At 38.7% G+C, this 16232-nt stretch overlaps 1 protein-coding gene across 1 annotated transcript in view; it reads right to left on the reverse strand.

Moving 5' to 3' along the window:
* LOC144655970 (midasin-like) overlaps positions 1–16232 on the reverse strand; it is a 63107-nt gene that overhangs the window by 31810 nt on the left and 15065 nt on the right. The window contains exons 20-49 of the mRNA XM_078516172.1: positions 15622–15748; positions 15119–15188; positions 14669–15039; positions 13884–14095; positions 13512–13634; positions 12981–13043; positions 12710–12844; positions 12312–12419; positions 11335–11442; positions 11122–11202; positions 10628–10726; positions 10332–10472; positions 9584–9712; positions 8783–8948; positions 8293–8409; positions 7569–7725; positions 7127–7243; positions 6866–6950; positions 6321–6444; positions 6060–6196; positions 5061–5484; positions 4603–4723; positions 3775–3887; positions 3259–3389; positions 2604–2761; positions 2087–2234; positions 1732–1912; positions 1004–1226; positions 412–541; positions 56–190 (exon numbers count right to left, since the gene is read on the reverse strand). Coding sequence (XP_078372298.1) covers positions 56–190; positions 412–541; positions 1004–1226; positions 1732–1912; positions 2087–2234; positions 2604–2761; positions 3259–3389; positions 3775–3887; positions 4603–4723; positions 5061–5484; positions 6060–6196; positions 6321–6444; positions 6866–6950; positions 7127–7243; positions 7569–7725; positions 8293–8409; positions 8783–8948; positions 9584–9712; positions 10332–10472; positions 10628–10726; positions 11122–11202; positions 11335–11442; positions 12312–12419; positions 12710–12844; positions 12981–13043; positions 13512–13634; positions 13884–14095; positions 14669–15039; positions 15119–15188; positions 15622–15748 — 4434 coding nt within the window. The remainder of the gene's footprint in view (positions 1–55; positions 191–411; positions 542–1003; positions 1227–1731; positions 1913–2086; positions 2235–2603; positions 2762–3258; positions 3390–3774; positions 3888–4602; positions 4724–5060; positions 5485–6059; positions 6197–6320; positions 6445–6865; positions 6951–7126; positions 7244–7568; positions 7726–8292; positions 8410–8782; positions 8949–9583; positions 9713–10331; positions 10473–10627; positions 10727–11121; positions 11203–11334; positions 11443–12311; positions 12420–12709; positions 12845–12980; positions 13044–13511; positions 13635–13883; positions 14096–14668; positions 15040–15118; positions 15189–15621; positions 15749–16232) is intronic.

The raw sequence follows: 16232 nt of genomic DNA on the forward strand, positions 1-16232 counted from the left end.
AACATGGCAAGCATGTTTCACATGTTCAATAAATTCTAAAGAGGGAGACCATTACCTGTTGAGGGTGATCACGTCTTTCCTGGTTAATGTGCATCCAAAGGTTATGGCTCTTTGACATGAAGCATTTAAACACCATTTCAGACTCGACATGATGAAAGATAGAATGGAAGGGTACATCCAAGTTGTCCCCCTTAAGATGCAATAGAAATACATTGAGTAAACGTGAACAAATGCCAATGAAGTCACAAGTGATAGCAAGTTAAATCCTAGACATTTAAAAATGTGATGACATAAGAAGGCCGTTCCTTGTATGAAGCACTAAATTTGACAATTCCTTCACAACTCCTCCGGCCATTGCGTTAAATAGTCATACAGAACAAGCGCAAAGGAATGAAAAAGACATGTCCACACCTTATTTGAAACAACTTGCAAGTGTTGGTAATGGGCTTGTGTCTCTGGGTCTCTACTTGTCTTGTTTAGCTGATAGGATGTAAGTACCTCTAGCTGCTGTTTCACAGTTTCTCCATGTTCGAATGTTGTCCTGCAAGTAAAACAGATGCTTTTACTGATTGAATAGTCTGCAAATCTAAGTCCAGTTGTTGAATCTAGTATTGACGTATGAGATTTATCGACGATTCTGCTATCAGTTCCCCTTTTTCACTCCTGGATGATTGGCATTTATCACTTAATGTGTAATAGCTTGGATAAAACTCACGTAAGGACAGTTTCATTCAAAATCTACACTAAAAAGAAGGTTCGACGTTTTGGGGCTTGAGGCAGAACTTTGCAGATGAATGAATAGTTGTCTTGAGTGCAAGGTAGACGTAACAATCTTACAGGAAAGATGTTTGTGGTAAGCTACTACACAGAAAGTGCATAACATTTAATATACTGCTTCATCGCAAACAAAACGTTTGCGACCTGACTCATAGTATAATTCACGATGACACACCATTCAACAACCACTTTAATGCAAACACAATTTTGTAACAAAAACACTAACCGATAAGCCATCTGATTTGCTAGCCCAAACATCAGAGATCCAACAATAGAATGTTCTTGCAAAGAACAAAGATCGTCAAACAAGAGCAACAGTGCTTGTTTCATTGCCACCTCACTCATGCGGGTATTCTTAGTGATGGGCATGTCTAGTTCTGAATGACTCTCCTCCTGGGTGGGTACCAAACTTCTAGTGGAAGTCTCTTCCAGATTGGAAACGATGGAATCTATTACATAAACATAAGTTAGATAACCCGTAACTTGAGAGGTGTTGATTTTATAGTGGCTCACTTTATGGCCACTTTAGGGTAAACCATTTTTCACCGGAAGCTTCAGAGGAAGATGATTTTATTTAAATTTCCATGTGCAAACCCGGCATAAGCCCTAGTTATACCATGCTAACCAGTGGAGGCTAATTGCCAGATGCCAGCATTCTTCTACCACAAAGGTCGTTAAACCAACTGCAATTTTGGCTTCTTTTTTTCCATCACTAACAACAATCGTCCAAATTGCTTGCATGCCTATTTACTGCTATTTTTAACGATCGGCAAGAGGTCAGATGTGCCAGTAATTCATCAAGACTCTTCCTGACTGCCCAGGCTAGCGTGACAGTTAAGGTGTCGTAATATGACTCAAACATTTGATCATCAAAAAGGGCAAACACACAATCATTGGAGTTCAAAATTGCACTTTTAAAACACTCTCCTTGGAACACTAACAGTAGAGGCTTACCGCATTGTGAATAGCATTCTTCCTTGAATTCAAGCCTGTTATCCAGCATTATTCTCATAGCCTCTGTTACTTTGGTGTTCACCTCTGCGTTATTGAATGTTAGCACCTTGTCGTCACGCATTCTCTTCCATAATTTGTCATGGTGTTTATCAATCCTTTGACAAAGACGTTGCAATCGTTCCTGCATAGTTAACACATTATTTGTTAAATAAACTGTTACACTGTCAGTCGACAGAAACCATTTTCTCTAAGCTAAACTTTGTACAAAAAACACCATACTTTTACATACTAAATCAACGACCCCAGTAACCATCTAACATACTGCTAACATTGTCTAATGCAAAGATTTGCTCACCCAGATCTGATATAACGTTCGTGACCTAAATGGTGGAGGATGGCCATACGCAGCTAAAATCTTTAAGAAAACCTCAGCCATTCTGCTGTCTGCTTCCAAAGAACTCTTCAACTGAGATAGAACTGTGACAAGTTCTCCAGGCAATTCGCTACGAAGAAAGAAAAAAAAAATAAAGTTATAATAACATCCCCTTGTGTACGAGAATAATATTAATTTTCTAAAAGGATTAACGTCGGCCAAACTTGATGGATCCACTCACTTAATTGCTCGCTAACTTACCCTAACCACGTTTTTTCTGCATGTTGCCAAATTACATAAGGGACGGTTTCATCAAGGCAACTGTGATTTGCTAATTTAATATAAAGTTCAATTTGTTATATATCGAATTTCAGCTCCCCACCCAATCAAAACATGTTTTAAAGTACTCGTCAAACCACTCAATTAGAATCGGATATTTAACCATTCAGCTATAATTTCCACTGAAGTCCAAGCAAACAACTTGGGAAATAGCCGGTACCTGTAACTTGGTATGCGGAAAGCCAGTGAGATAGAGTTCAATGTGTGCTGTACAATCCAACCCCAGTGAAGGGAGAGAACAGAGATTGAGAAATTCTGCCTGGTCTGCTTCTCACACATCCTCCATAGCCTGTCTCTCCATGCGAAGCCATCAACCACCTAACAAAAATAGAGAGGACCTGAATAAAACGGACACTTATAGCCACTACAGTAATGGGCACTATTGTAATCAAGACGTTCGACACAGCACATTAAAGATAAAAAGTGTTCAAATACTGTAACGAAATCTACAAGGAACGCTCATACAATTGCAATTGCAATTGCAATTGGTTGCCTCATCATTAATTTTACTTCCCACTGGTAGCACACCACCGCTCTCGCAACATCATCCTTATTTTTTTCCCTTATAAGTCTCGAAGGATTTTCAATACTGTTCTTTAGTGTCTATTTAAACAATGCACCTTGGTGGCTATGCACTTATAGAAATCTCGAGCTCATAGTCCAATTGGTCTTACTGTTAAAAGACTATTCACAACACTGCACACTTGTACTAGCTGCATCTGTTTCACTTACGACGAAAAGGGATTAAAAATGATTGACTGTGTACATTCTCTCTGTCCTAATTGTTTCAAGCTTAAATTTATGAAAGATTATACCATCCAGTAATGCTTGTCACTTAGTGAATCCAATTGACAGATACAGTTCTGCAAGAACGATGCCAAGAGTTTGAAGAAGGGCAAAAGATGTACTACAACTGGGTGCGGTAAAGATTCCAACTGCACCTGACCTGCAAAGAATCAAAAGACACGAAACAAATAAATACAGAACCAGGAATGGTGTTTACTTAAAAAAGGGAGGTACGTGAAGGCCTGAAAAGTTAATGTACCAAGCTTACCCCAAAAGTTAACTTCTTAGTGCATAAAAGTCAATCGATAATAGTTAAAACTACCCAATGGGAGCAAGATCTTGGTACAAGTTGAAAAGCAGTGAGTTTGGCATGCATGCCTTAATAAAGCAATGCTATCTTGCAGAATGATTGCAAAAAACTAGTCAAACTAATAAGCACAACACACGAAAAACGTTAACAGATAAAATCAAGACCGCAAAGACAGCAAGAACAAAACGAAGTGTAAGTTTATGTTTTACTTTCAATGTTACAGTGTAATTCTTACCAGAATGAAAACCATGAGAGAGCTGAATCAAGTTCGCAGTTTTTAAACTTCTGGTGGAAAGACTCTTCTCCTCAAAATAAGCTCGTCTGGCTTCAACCCCCAATAGAGACAACCTGTATTGAAAACAAGATAACACAATCAGAAAGCAAACAAAATTAATATTATTTTATCTGAATGTTAACTTGCTTACTTTTTCACAGAGCAAGCCATTTATAGGTGATAAACGAAAACAATTTGCAAGTGTGGCCATGTTGCCGAACATGACCTATTGATGCATCACAAAATTACTGTTTCCTCCACCCAGTGGCATCTTTTCCATTCAAATAGAATGTGACTTTTTCAGTGAATTAACTATTATGTCCCAATTAATAAGTACAAACCCCTTTTTTCCTACGTCGTGTCAGCTAACCCATTTTAGCCATTATGATAGGTCAAGCAGTTATGGCTGCCAGAGAGAATCAAATAACAGATTAAAAAGTTCAGTGCGCATCTGCCCTGGCCATAATTAATAATAATCATCCTGCAAAATCACACAGAATATCGCTGACGACGAGTTGGCTAAAATCAGACGACATTTTGCAAGATTGAGCAGGATAGATGTTTTATTATTCAAAAAATTGTCAAGCAAAAATATTTTAAAGCTAAAAATACTGTGGTAATGCATCGGTGTGCAAGACTCCGGACGAATCTTGGCAAACTACGTACATCGCAGGATATTGCGTTATGAACAGATGAGGCATAAGGATGACTTTCCAGCCATGTATGGGCATCGTGACAACTTGTTGAATAATAATATCAGACAGTAAATGGTCGAGTTTGTGTAATTACCTGTTTGCTAGGCTTGCCATTCTTTCCAGTGGCGAAGCATTAACTGAAAATTGTTTCAGGTAATTTAAAAGATCTGGGTTCAGTCTTATGTCAAAAGGCAGATGATCAAGCATCTGAGAATCTGCCAAAAAATGAAAAAAAAAATTGATTCAATGCATGTAACAGCTTTGGATGGTCTGCACTGGGCCAAAGTTGCTGGCCCAACAATGACCCATAACGTAGTATGAAGCACAAGCAGTATTGCTCCTCTCCCTAAATGGGAAGCTGGTCTATCACATTTTACTGCCAGCGTTTGTTGATCTACCCTAACAATTTTCCAGTAGGAGCACAACACAATGACCCGGCGGGCACTCAAACGTGAACCAGGTGGTCTGTGGTTACATGTACTAACCATGTAAACAAAAACGATGACATGAATTCCAATTCGTGATGTTAGTGCATTGACTTAAAGAACTAACCAAATCGTGTGGATTGCACTTTCTTGAACTCTTTTTGCAGGTTATCCATGAGGGGACTGCTGAACATTGTTCCAATACTTTGCATAAAGGACCTCAAGTGTGTGGTAACACCTTCCTGACACTGGAAAAACGATTTGTTTGCACAAATCGCATTCACCACTGACTGAAGATAATTGAGCCTCAACTTCCAATCATAACATGATGATGCTTCAAGGAACAACAGCATGGCAGACTCCAGCTGTGAAGATGTGCCGTTCTTGAGCATGTGTACCAAAGGTAAGGATTGCAGTTTGATCATTGAGACAACAGAGTTCGCATGGTGTGCTTCAGCTGGTGGAAAGTACTCTGGAATAGAATCGGTACCAACAGCTCGTTCCAAATCGGACATTGCACTGATGTGTTTACTGATGAGGTCTTCAGTAACCTAAAAAACAACAAATCATTGAAAGAGGAGGTAAATCAATTATAGTAAGAGATTAAAGCACTCGTCAGAAGAAATAGACCAATATTTTCTTATCTCCAACTCACATGCGGTGTGATGAAATTTAGGGAAGGACTAGTTCTTACCAATACTGCTTAGTAGTGTCACTAGTATGTGGAGGTTTCCAGTGACACTGCCATGTGCCTTTTATCTAGGTGTTCGGCTTAATGCTTTAATGCTTACATGATTGTTTCCCCCTCTCTCCTATCCATGTAGGTTTTCACTGGTAAGTACCAATGTATGTGGTACTCAGGTGCTGTGATGACAAGTGCTTGGACATGCCTGCCTGCTATTGAGGAGTATGGCACTCTTCAAGATTTCAATTGCCTTACAGTCTTAATTTCTGTACAATGGAACTAAGCCACATCAAATAATTGCTATTGAAAATAAACATTTATGTCTGGATTCATGTCTGGATGTTATGTACATTACGCATATCATTTGCCATTTTGAAATGCCTATCCAGCTATCTATGCTAAAAAGTCGTCACAGCATATTCTTGAAAATAATGATGATACCTGTTTGTTTTGCTCAGACACTTGATTTCGAACATACACTTGTTTGAGAGATGTTACAATGGCAGACAAGGTGTCACTTCCTCTTTGAAGGAGCTGCTTTGTAAGTGATGCTGCATGAAGCATATCCAGTACAGAACCTACGGAAACAAAACAAAATGAAACCATGGCACTTCAAAGGTACAGGAATGCATTGAGTTCTTCTACTGGTCTGAAGAAAGCCAAAGATAGCATTGCAGTCTACCAGCTTTATGAAATGCATACCTCCCATGAGTCTCTTGAAGTCTTTGTGAAAAGCCACAAGAGAACCACATGTTGTCTTGTTTTCAAGTCCTAAACCATGAAGCATCATTTGGTGATCATAGTCATCAAGCACCTCTCCATCATCCTGCAACAGGAGCGAAGCAATAACTATGGATATATGTACAACAACATTGAGAGAGCACCAGGAATTGAATCAACTGTAAATACAGAACAACATTTGATTTTTGAGACAGAAGTTGAAAAACAGTTTCTCTTATACTTTACCGACAAATAGCCATAAAGTAAAAGGAAAGCAGAAGAAGTCTATTTAAAAGACGAAATTCATTTGAAAGAACTATTTTAACATGTTCACGTGCAAACCGTTATCAATGTACAAATTTGGTTATATTCACTGGAGGATACATTTACAGCTACAGAAAAGTGGACTCCGATTGGTAACGCTTTATATCGACCCCATTTACCACTAACATATCATAATATGCAGTATGTTTTCCCATTTGCTGTATGTTATGAAGTCATTGCTGCCCACACCATTGTAAACCTACCTCTCCTAACATGAAAATCTCTACCCCTCTATTACGCATCGCTCGTGAGATTTCTCCATATCTGGGATCCATGGCCAGAATCAACCTGAAGGAAAATTGAAATTCATAGAGTTACTTGCAGAGTTACTTGTCTCTGAATCTTGTATTTGGTTACTGTATAGAACAAGCAAGACTTCCATGTCTATATTATATTTCAGCAGAGTGTGCTGCAAGTTCATAACGCTTGAAATGACACAGTTAGTGTAACAAAAATCATATAACCTGAAGTTAGGGTGTGGCTTGATGGAGGGGATTTGTCCATCAATAACCCCTCTTTCGTCAATGGTCAGGACTCCTCCAGGCTCTAACAGAGCATTTAGTCTGTCCAATACAGATGGACTGAAACAAATCAAAGCAATAGTACTCATAATTAGTTCTACATGCAGTCAGTAACTTATTAATCAAATTATCCAGTCTGTTTGGTGTGCAAATCATCAAATCATGAAACAAAACAAATCATGCAAGTTATTTTAAATTGTACTATTACACATAACTGGTCAAAATTCACAAAATGTAGCCAAGTAAAATGCACTTTTCAAATGACACTTTAAGAAATGGAACACAGCTGTACATCCTAGCGCAGCTGTACATCGCATCTATGACGAAAAATGGACCAAAACACACTAATAGAATTCGTCAATTTGATCATTCACTTATTAGTTACCTGCAGAAGTTAACATTATCGATCAAAAGCCAGTAACCCAACTTGAGTGCCTCCACGAGCTGTCCATCGACCCACTCGAACGTTCCACCACAGTGGGAGCTGTCCCCATTGGCTTTGAATTTACTTCTTAATAACTGCAACATGTCCATTATGGTTTCTATGCCAAAGCACGAGAAAATCTCAATTTTGCATTTAGTAAAGATACGATTTAAAGGGAAACGTGTCGTCTATTCCAATCTAAATTATCAGAGGAGACGGGTGCCTGTTAAGTTTTGGCATGTAACTTCTGTGTCCGTGAAGTGACCTTTAAATGTTAACCCAACCACAGTTTATCAGTAAAGCATTGTCTGCTATGCAGAGGGAAGCAACATTCATATTGCCTTTCATCAGCAATATAATGGAGTATCACAAAACACAGTTCTATCAATAGTGTCCAATGATCAAACCAACTAACAGCGTTTTAAGAAGCCACGCCTTAAATGGCACCTTATTAATTATGTAGTGTAATTAAGTACCATTGTAAGGCCCTTTAAGGATACAGTTTGACAAAAATTAAGGGTACCAGGAAATCAGTCAACCACTATTTCAATCTTGAAAATCACAAGAGACAGGTGCCTGTTAAGTTTTGGCATTTAACTTCTGTGTCAGTGAGGTGATCTTCAAATGTTAACCCAATATATCAGTGACCCACCCCATCCCCACGCAATCAAAGGAAAGATCATACCTGCATTTGACGTGGCAATGTTGTATCTGCTGCAAATTTTCTGGACTGATGCAATGAGATGTTGAAGAGCATCCAGCTTCTTATGGGATAAAATGTCAACATGGCCATTTTGATTAGCTGAAAACAGAAGAAAAAAAAGGTATTAACCTTAGTTTAATTGTGTTATTTTATCTCATTGGAGTGGTGGTGACCATAACGAGTCAATGGACCTCCTATTTCATACTGGGGATGTAGCCTTACATTTTAGGCTTAAAGCTGCATGGTATCACCTAGGGTATTAAATGTGTGTACCAAATGTTCATAGTTTAATAATGTTTTGGAATACGTATCTCTGAGGTGAGGTCTTTTCTCCTGTCACCGTCGACATCAGTTTTACCAAGTGAAATTACACGCTGATGACTCGGGAAACTTGGTTATGTTTCCAAAATCTTTAGAAAGAAGCCCTTCTTGTGTTGAAAATGCAGGTTAGGTCATGTGAAAAGATAGGTACCTTCAGAACCATTGTCTAAGCAGGAAGTCCACAATTTATATATCAAAGACGTCTCTTCCAAACATTGGGCCATTTGATCACTTTTGATCACAATTTCTCTGATTATGGTGAGGATGAGCTGTTTGGTCTCGTTTGTGATGTCTCCAAATTGTCTATTAAGATCAGCCTGCAGAGGACAAAGGACAAATAACTTTCCAAATCTTCATTAATAAAATTATTAGGTGTGGCATCTCAACCAACTGAGCAAAGACAAGTATTCAAGTACGTTACCCAAGTTTTATTATAACTCATACAAAAACTATGCCGTTTTCCTCCAGCTGTAGGATTTTCAAAGGTTAAAATAAAATAAATAAAATAATAAATATATGTTTATAGTGGTCATGCACTTAGCTTCATATCTCAACGAGATAGCTAGTTTACAGGCATGCCACTGAAACAGAGGAAACAAATAATTTTAAATGAACATAACAAGGTTAAAAATCCCAACTGGCAGGAGGCAGACCAGTTGGCTATATACAAAGCGTGGTCGAGGATTTGAACTCGGGACAACCGAGAAACAAATAATCCAGCTAGTGGCAAGGGCAGGTCTTGAACCGGAGACCTTCGGATTACAATACCAGCGCCCTAAACCACTCGGCCATGCTTGCCTCCCCAAGGTTGTAAACATATATGTCTGAGCACATATAGTTGCCATATAGTTCTATTTGCCAATACCCAGAACAATGTCAGTCATCCACTGCAGGCAGCCACCGGTGGTAAGAGAACAAAGATAGACAATCTACACCAAAAACATTATCACACCTGTTCAAATCCACCCAGCAGTTCTGTGGTATCCATGGCACTATTCATGGCCATTACTTCCAGTCTGTTTCCAGTCAGCTGGGCAACAAGATGGACAAGGGACGTCTTTCCACATGATCTAGGACCAACCTGTTCAGCAAAAATGACACATGAAATGAATAAACTGATCTTCACAGTGTACAAAGCAATAGAGGCAATTGTTTTGTAGCCTGAAAAAAAATTCCAAGGGTACAACAGGATCCGAACCTATGATCTTCTGATACCGGCACAATGCTCTAACAGCTGAGCTATGAGGCTTTGATATGTTGGAAACAGGTCAATTGTAGGTTTTAATGTGTCTACCGCAGTTCTCATATCTGTGTCACATATTCACCACATCAAAAAAGGCACAATCCACAATGAAAAAAACTTGTATGCATCATCCAGCCTTAAACGTATACTACCAAGTTGAATCACCAATCGATTTCGAGGAATGCTGTGATAATGTGTTATCAAATTATCATTTGGAAGCATACAATTTGAATCTTCCAGTGCGCAACCTACCGCAAAAAGCGCTAAAACACTGACTCCCAAGTGTTACCCATCTAGGCCTTAAGACCCCATTTTAAACATTACAACGTTTAAAAGCCAAACCTCCTATGCCATTTAGTGGCACATATCCACCACACAGTTTATACATAGTGGTAGCCCTAATGACGTTTTTAAAGCCATTGACGAGTTCTTTCTTCTTTCGGTATATTGAGCTTACCAATATGGCCATCCAGTTCATGTCAAGACACTTCATCAGTGATTCCATGGCTGGCAGACAATGATGAAGGACTTGCAGAGGCCTCCCGGTAATACTGGATTGATCCAGTGAGGAACACCTTGGAAGCCATGAGTGACCAACCTTGAAGTAAAACAAGCAGCTTAGCTTTTCAGTGACTTTTTTTCAAGTACCGGTAATATAGAGGTTTGTACGCTATTTGTTATCTAAAATTTAATTACTGTTCACGACTTTCACAACAACAATAAAGAAAATTACAGATCTGTAAACAGACTCACCTGAACATGAGTTGGGGTGATGTAAAATGATTTCCGGGTGTAAGAGATGCCACCAATCTGCTCTGAATTCTCAAAACTGGAGTGGAACAACTTCAGCACCTTATTAAATAAAACAAAACGCAAAAACAATCACAAAAGGTCAAAACTGAAATACTTCATCAAGGAATATATAAGTACAATATGCCGGGTCTGTGCCAAATGGCCTATGCAAGGTGAAAATCTAAGATCAAATTCAGCAAAGAAGAAATTCTGGGGACCTTTTATTATCTCTGAGGCCGAAGAACCTTTCTTGGCCTCGTGTGGTCCGTGATTTAGTTTCTAGGGCTAATGCTCAGAACACATTTTCAGTTTTTCCAGTTTCATTAAGCCCTGATTGGGTCAATAACAAAGTGGGGAAATCTTTGGCTTTGTTCTGCATTGCGTCGTTTGGCATTTGGTTATCATTACAACTTTGTTTATTAACAGTCACAGAAACTATTCTTAAGAATCGTTACCATCTGCTTGTCTTGTACAGTTCTCATTCTGTCACAGTAAATAAGATGCACAAACTGACCAGGGTTCCAAAAGCCAGCAGACTGAAAAGAAAATGCATCACATCAGCTGTTTCAATAAGAAACCTAAGAACAAAGTTGAGAAACATATCTGCACACATTTCAACTGAAATATAATAATGGTTGGAAATAGAAACATATCTTTTCTCTTCATACCTGATGTTTAATAAGCAGGTCACACCACCTGAACACATCTCTTAAGTTTAATTCCCAGGGACTTCCTTTCCTTCCCCATCGCCCCTCCACAACCGTCTCTTGGTGGATCTACAGTACAAGAACGTTCAACAAGTCAGTCTTTATTATAAAAAAAACTTATGGTCTGCACATGAACATGTATTAAGCTAACTGAATGCGCGTATTACTACTCCCCTGGATGGGATGCTACAATAGACCCTATATGCAAATATGGCTGCCGTTAATTTTCGGCTCCAAGAAGAATCATTTGTCAACAAAATCGAATCACTTTAACTTAAAGATTAAGTCAAAGTAAATCAATGAATGAAGTTTCAAGGCTATAGTTTTGTCTTACGGGAAGTTACAGGGACATTTATATGACCAAAAACATAAAAAAGGAGGCTAGGCAGGCCAGGGTGGCTATTTCCATACAAATCTCTTAAAATTGAACAAGTCACAAATCTGCAGCCTTTTAACCAAAAACACTCAAGTGTCACCATCAGCATTTTCAGAAACTTGACCAAACAAAAGAAATGAATGACAACCAATTTTGCATAAGATCTTATTTGCCAGATAGCCTCAAAATAACAAATCAGGAAAAACTGTGTAGAACATTAATGGGATACGAACAAAGTTAAATAAAAGTATTATTTGTGCACTAAAAACAACTCAACTCTTGGACGTTACGAGACTTCTGTCTCTTCATCCGTGTAAAAAATGCCATTTAGGCAATGACGGCATTTAGTAATGCCGATAAAGAGACAGAAGTGTCGAAACGTCCGAGAATGTTTTTTTGTTTTTAGCTCATCAACAATACTTTTCACTTTGTTCGAAGCCTCAAAACTAAACCAGTTCCTACTTATCCATCAAGGTGTAAAGAGGCAATGAAGATCGGCCACAAACTGATGGACTGTTAAAGGGTTACCAGAGTAGTCGTAATTAGAATATAATGCTAGTACCTTCTGATTAAATGTCACCATCTTTTCTAAGATGTCACGATCTATCTGTGGGTAAAGGGCTTCTGTGATGAACAGCAAGTCTGATTTGGAAAGTGGCTCAACATAAACCTTGGAGAAGATCACAGAGGCAATTAAAATATCACACATAAAACAGTGATTAAACAAAAGGATGGAGGGTAAATGGGTTAAATGATTTGTTCAGAAACAGAGTCATCCTGAATTCGTAAGATCGGGCCTACAAGCTCTATATAAGGATACAAAAAAACAAGAAGTAAAATAACATCACATCAACGATAACAAGGATAAAATAAGCAGTAAATGAATACCTTGCTTACAAGCTTGATCGATGTCAGAATAAAAAGATTCTAGATTCTCTTAAGAGATGGCCAACACAATACCTGGGTGAATCTGTTAAGAAAAGACTTTGGCAAGCCTTTCCTTCCCCCTCCTTGGTTTAATGGATTCTGACAGGCAAACAATCTTGTCTTCTCACGCTGAACTTTGAAAGTCATTCCCAACTCAGGAATATAAACCTACAACAAAATCAACACAAGATGAATTAATTCCCCAGGGTGATCAACATAATTTAGGAGTATCATTTTATGCCAGTTGATGCATAATCAGTTTGTTTGTATGGGAAGATTAAACTATGAAGCAGAACAGACTCACCTCAGCTCTGTGATCCAGACAGGCATTGAGTCCTTCAAGAACAGACTGTGATGCTAAATTCAGCTGAAAAAAAAATACCATCACGAAAATCAATAATGCACAAAAAACTACACCGTCTCTTGAAAACAACAAAAGCAACATAGTGCAAGGTAGGCAGAAAGACAAAATCTGTGTACAATCCTCGTGACCTGTACAGCCGACTCTTTCCCCCCCCCCCCCCGCTTATGTAGCATAAAGTAACTAGCAGTATTCTAACTCCCCCCTGGATGGGATGCTAGTCCACCACAGGGTTACCCCCATTCGCTGTTACCAATTTATACACCTGGGTGAAGAGAGGCACTGAGAGTAAAGTGCCTTACCCAAGGACCCAAAACAATGACTCCTTGCCAGGGCTCAAGCCCAGGCTTCTTGATCTAGAGTCCACTGCACTAAACATCAGGCCAACATACCTCCCACAAAAGTAAGAGGCTTGTTTCTAATTGTTTTCTAAAGTATTGCTCATCAAGATAAAGACAATCATGTAAAACAAACCTCATCCAAGACAATCCAATGCCCTGCTTTAAGTGCCTTCAACAGTGGACCATCTCTCCATACAAACTGCCCTGCCTCCCCTCCCTCAACAGGTAAGTCAGCACCAAACAGGTCTGTCACATCCTTGAAGGTATCAAACAAGCACACAATTCTCAGTACAGTAATCGTGTAACTTTCTGCTTGACAAACTAATACCCGTAATTCACATTTAATAAATTACAGAAAGCACATGTTGTTTAACATTTACTAATGCTTTGTTCACATTAGTTTCCAATTTATATCATCCAACACATGTTATTGGACACATAAACTCGACAGTGAAAGTCATCTGTAACTCCAGAAATAAAGTGGGAAAATAATAGATCTACTTACAGTCTGTTCAGAGAGGTTAATCCTTATTAATTCATGACCAGAAGCCTTGGCAATAGCTCCAACAAGACTAGTTTTTCCTACTCCAGGAGAACCCTCCAGCAGAATAGGGCGGGGTAACTGTAGAGCACGCAGAACGCGCTGTGCATTCTGTGATGTTGTCGGTGAGCTGAGGGTGTAAGTGCTTCCAAAGTTTACTGGTGGAGGCAGTGGCCCTAGAAAGGAATTCATTTACTATAACAATTAGACTACGAGCCCAAGTTTTCTATGGAATGTCCGGGCGCGCCGGTTTTTCTTAAAAGGGGGGGTTTTTTTTTTTATATAATAGGAAACCAAAATTTTAAATAAAAAAAAAAAAAAAAATAAGGGGCCGGGCGCGTTAGGAAAAAAAAAAAGAGGAGAAAAAAAGAAACGAATAAAAAAAAAAAAAATAGAAGATACAAAAGCTTTGGACTAAGAACTCAGAATGTCCTTGGTACAGGTACTTCAATACACAAATCATTCACTTTTTCGTAATCATTACAAAACAAAACAAAAAATGTCTAGGTTTTTGTTTCTCTTTTCTTTAGGCAAACGATTTGTAGATGAATTTTGTAAAAACGAAAACAGAGTTATCTAAATCTTGTTTTTCAGAAATGAGAATTTGGTCTTACGCCTACCACTGTTTCCAACAAGAAAGCATACTAGGTTTTATTGCTCGTTGATTCATTCTTGTTTATACTTCTCTATGCTGATTGCTTAGTATAACTATACGTCATTGTTAATTCAAACAGCATTATCACACATACCTCTTGGAATGAAAAATGGTCTTATACCAAACACATCTGTTCTGCTAGCATTGTCAATTTGCTCTCCAGAACATCCCTCTGTTTCTTCACCATGTTCCACCTGTTGTCTAAGAAATTTAAAGCATGCTTGGTATGCCTCCTCTACAGCACCATTTGATGATGATGATGATGAGGTTGATGATGAAACACTAGTTAATCCTGACCCTATAGCATCCAGAAATACAAGGCAGGCACCATGTATGTATGCTAAAGCTGGAGAGAGCAGTACTTTGCCACCAACATCGACATCCATATCCTCGTGGGTTGTTGATATACTGCATGTGTTGATGAAGTTCACCCAAGACAAAAGATCTCTGATGCTAACCACAAACCTGGGAAATCAAAGACGGATCTTAATGCAACAAGTACTTGGATGAACCCAGTGTATTTTAAGGTTTGGAATGGACTTACCTTTTTCCAAAGTCAGTGGAATGGAACCATTCTATAAAGTCCATCATGGCCTCTCCTATACCTGATGTCCCTAAGTGGGATCAATGTTACAGAGATGGTTTTTGGTTTTTCCGACAATACTATGAATGAGCGCTAATGTTATCAGTGTCTTAAACTACTGCCCTGCCCAGAATAAGAATAATAACAGTTTTTACCAAGCAAATCAGCGTTACATAACACAGGAGTGTAAATAAGTTTTGAAGTAGGCCAGGTTCCCCTGTGCAGCACCCATCGTAGAGCAATATAAGAAGCTGAAAGCATCTTCCTTTTATAGGGAGGGACATAAATGTTAGCTAGCAATTCATGACAGAATATCCTCTAGCAGGTGACAGGTTTTATTGAAAGCCAGGGTGTGACATGTTTCCAGGACAAGCCATTTTTCATATAGGTCTGAAAACACAGTAAATATGTGAACATTTCTTACTTTGTATGAAATAAAGCTACAGTTGTATGTCATGTCATACCTTGGCATGTTGACCTTAGTACAACACCAGGCTTGATGTTGTGTTCTATGATCTGTATCAGGTCTACCCTGGCATTGGAAGGAGGACACCAAATCTCTGTAAATCTGTTCCTTAAGGCAGGAGACAGCTGCACGAAAAGCACAACAAAGAAAGGTCACATTCTGGATTTGGAACGGCTGGTCAGATATTTAATTTGTTTGTTACATTACTAAAACGACAAAGTGTCCCTCCCTTGATTGTACATTTCATAATTCATGGGTCTTTGCTGTCAAGGACTGTTAATTTATTTCAGGGTTTCTTCCAATGCCTGTACTTAGATATACCTATTTTAAAAGACTTTCTGATACCTGTGGAAGGCTACATGTGCCCATAACCATTTCGGAAATTGGTTTTTGAAACCTTTCTCTAATGTTTGCTAGAAAATGTCATTTTTTACACCCCAAATCTTAGTAAGCTGTTGTTACATCCCTGTAGACCCACTGCAAGCACAAATCTCCACCTTTCTGTCTCTATCTCAAGACAGGAGGATTTTCACATTTTTGTTTCTAGCAGGATGTAAAACGCGTGTCACATGGACCTTCACATAGAATAAATGGCCTAGCTTGCCACAA

The sequence above is a fragment of the Oculina patagonica genome, chromosome 6, assembly GCF_052425735.1.
Source record: "Oculina patagonica isolate OP01 chromosome 6, crgOcupat, whole genome shotgun sequence".
Taxonomy (NCBI): Eukaryota; Metazoa; Cnidaria; class Anthozoa; order Scleractinia; family Oculinidae; genus Oculina; species Oculina patagonica.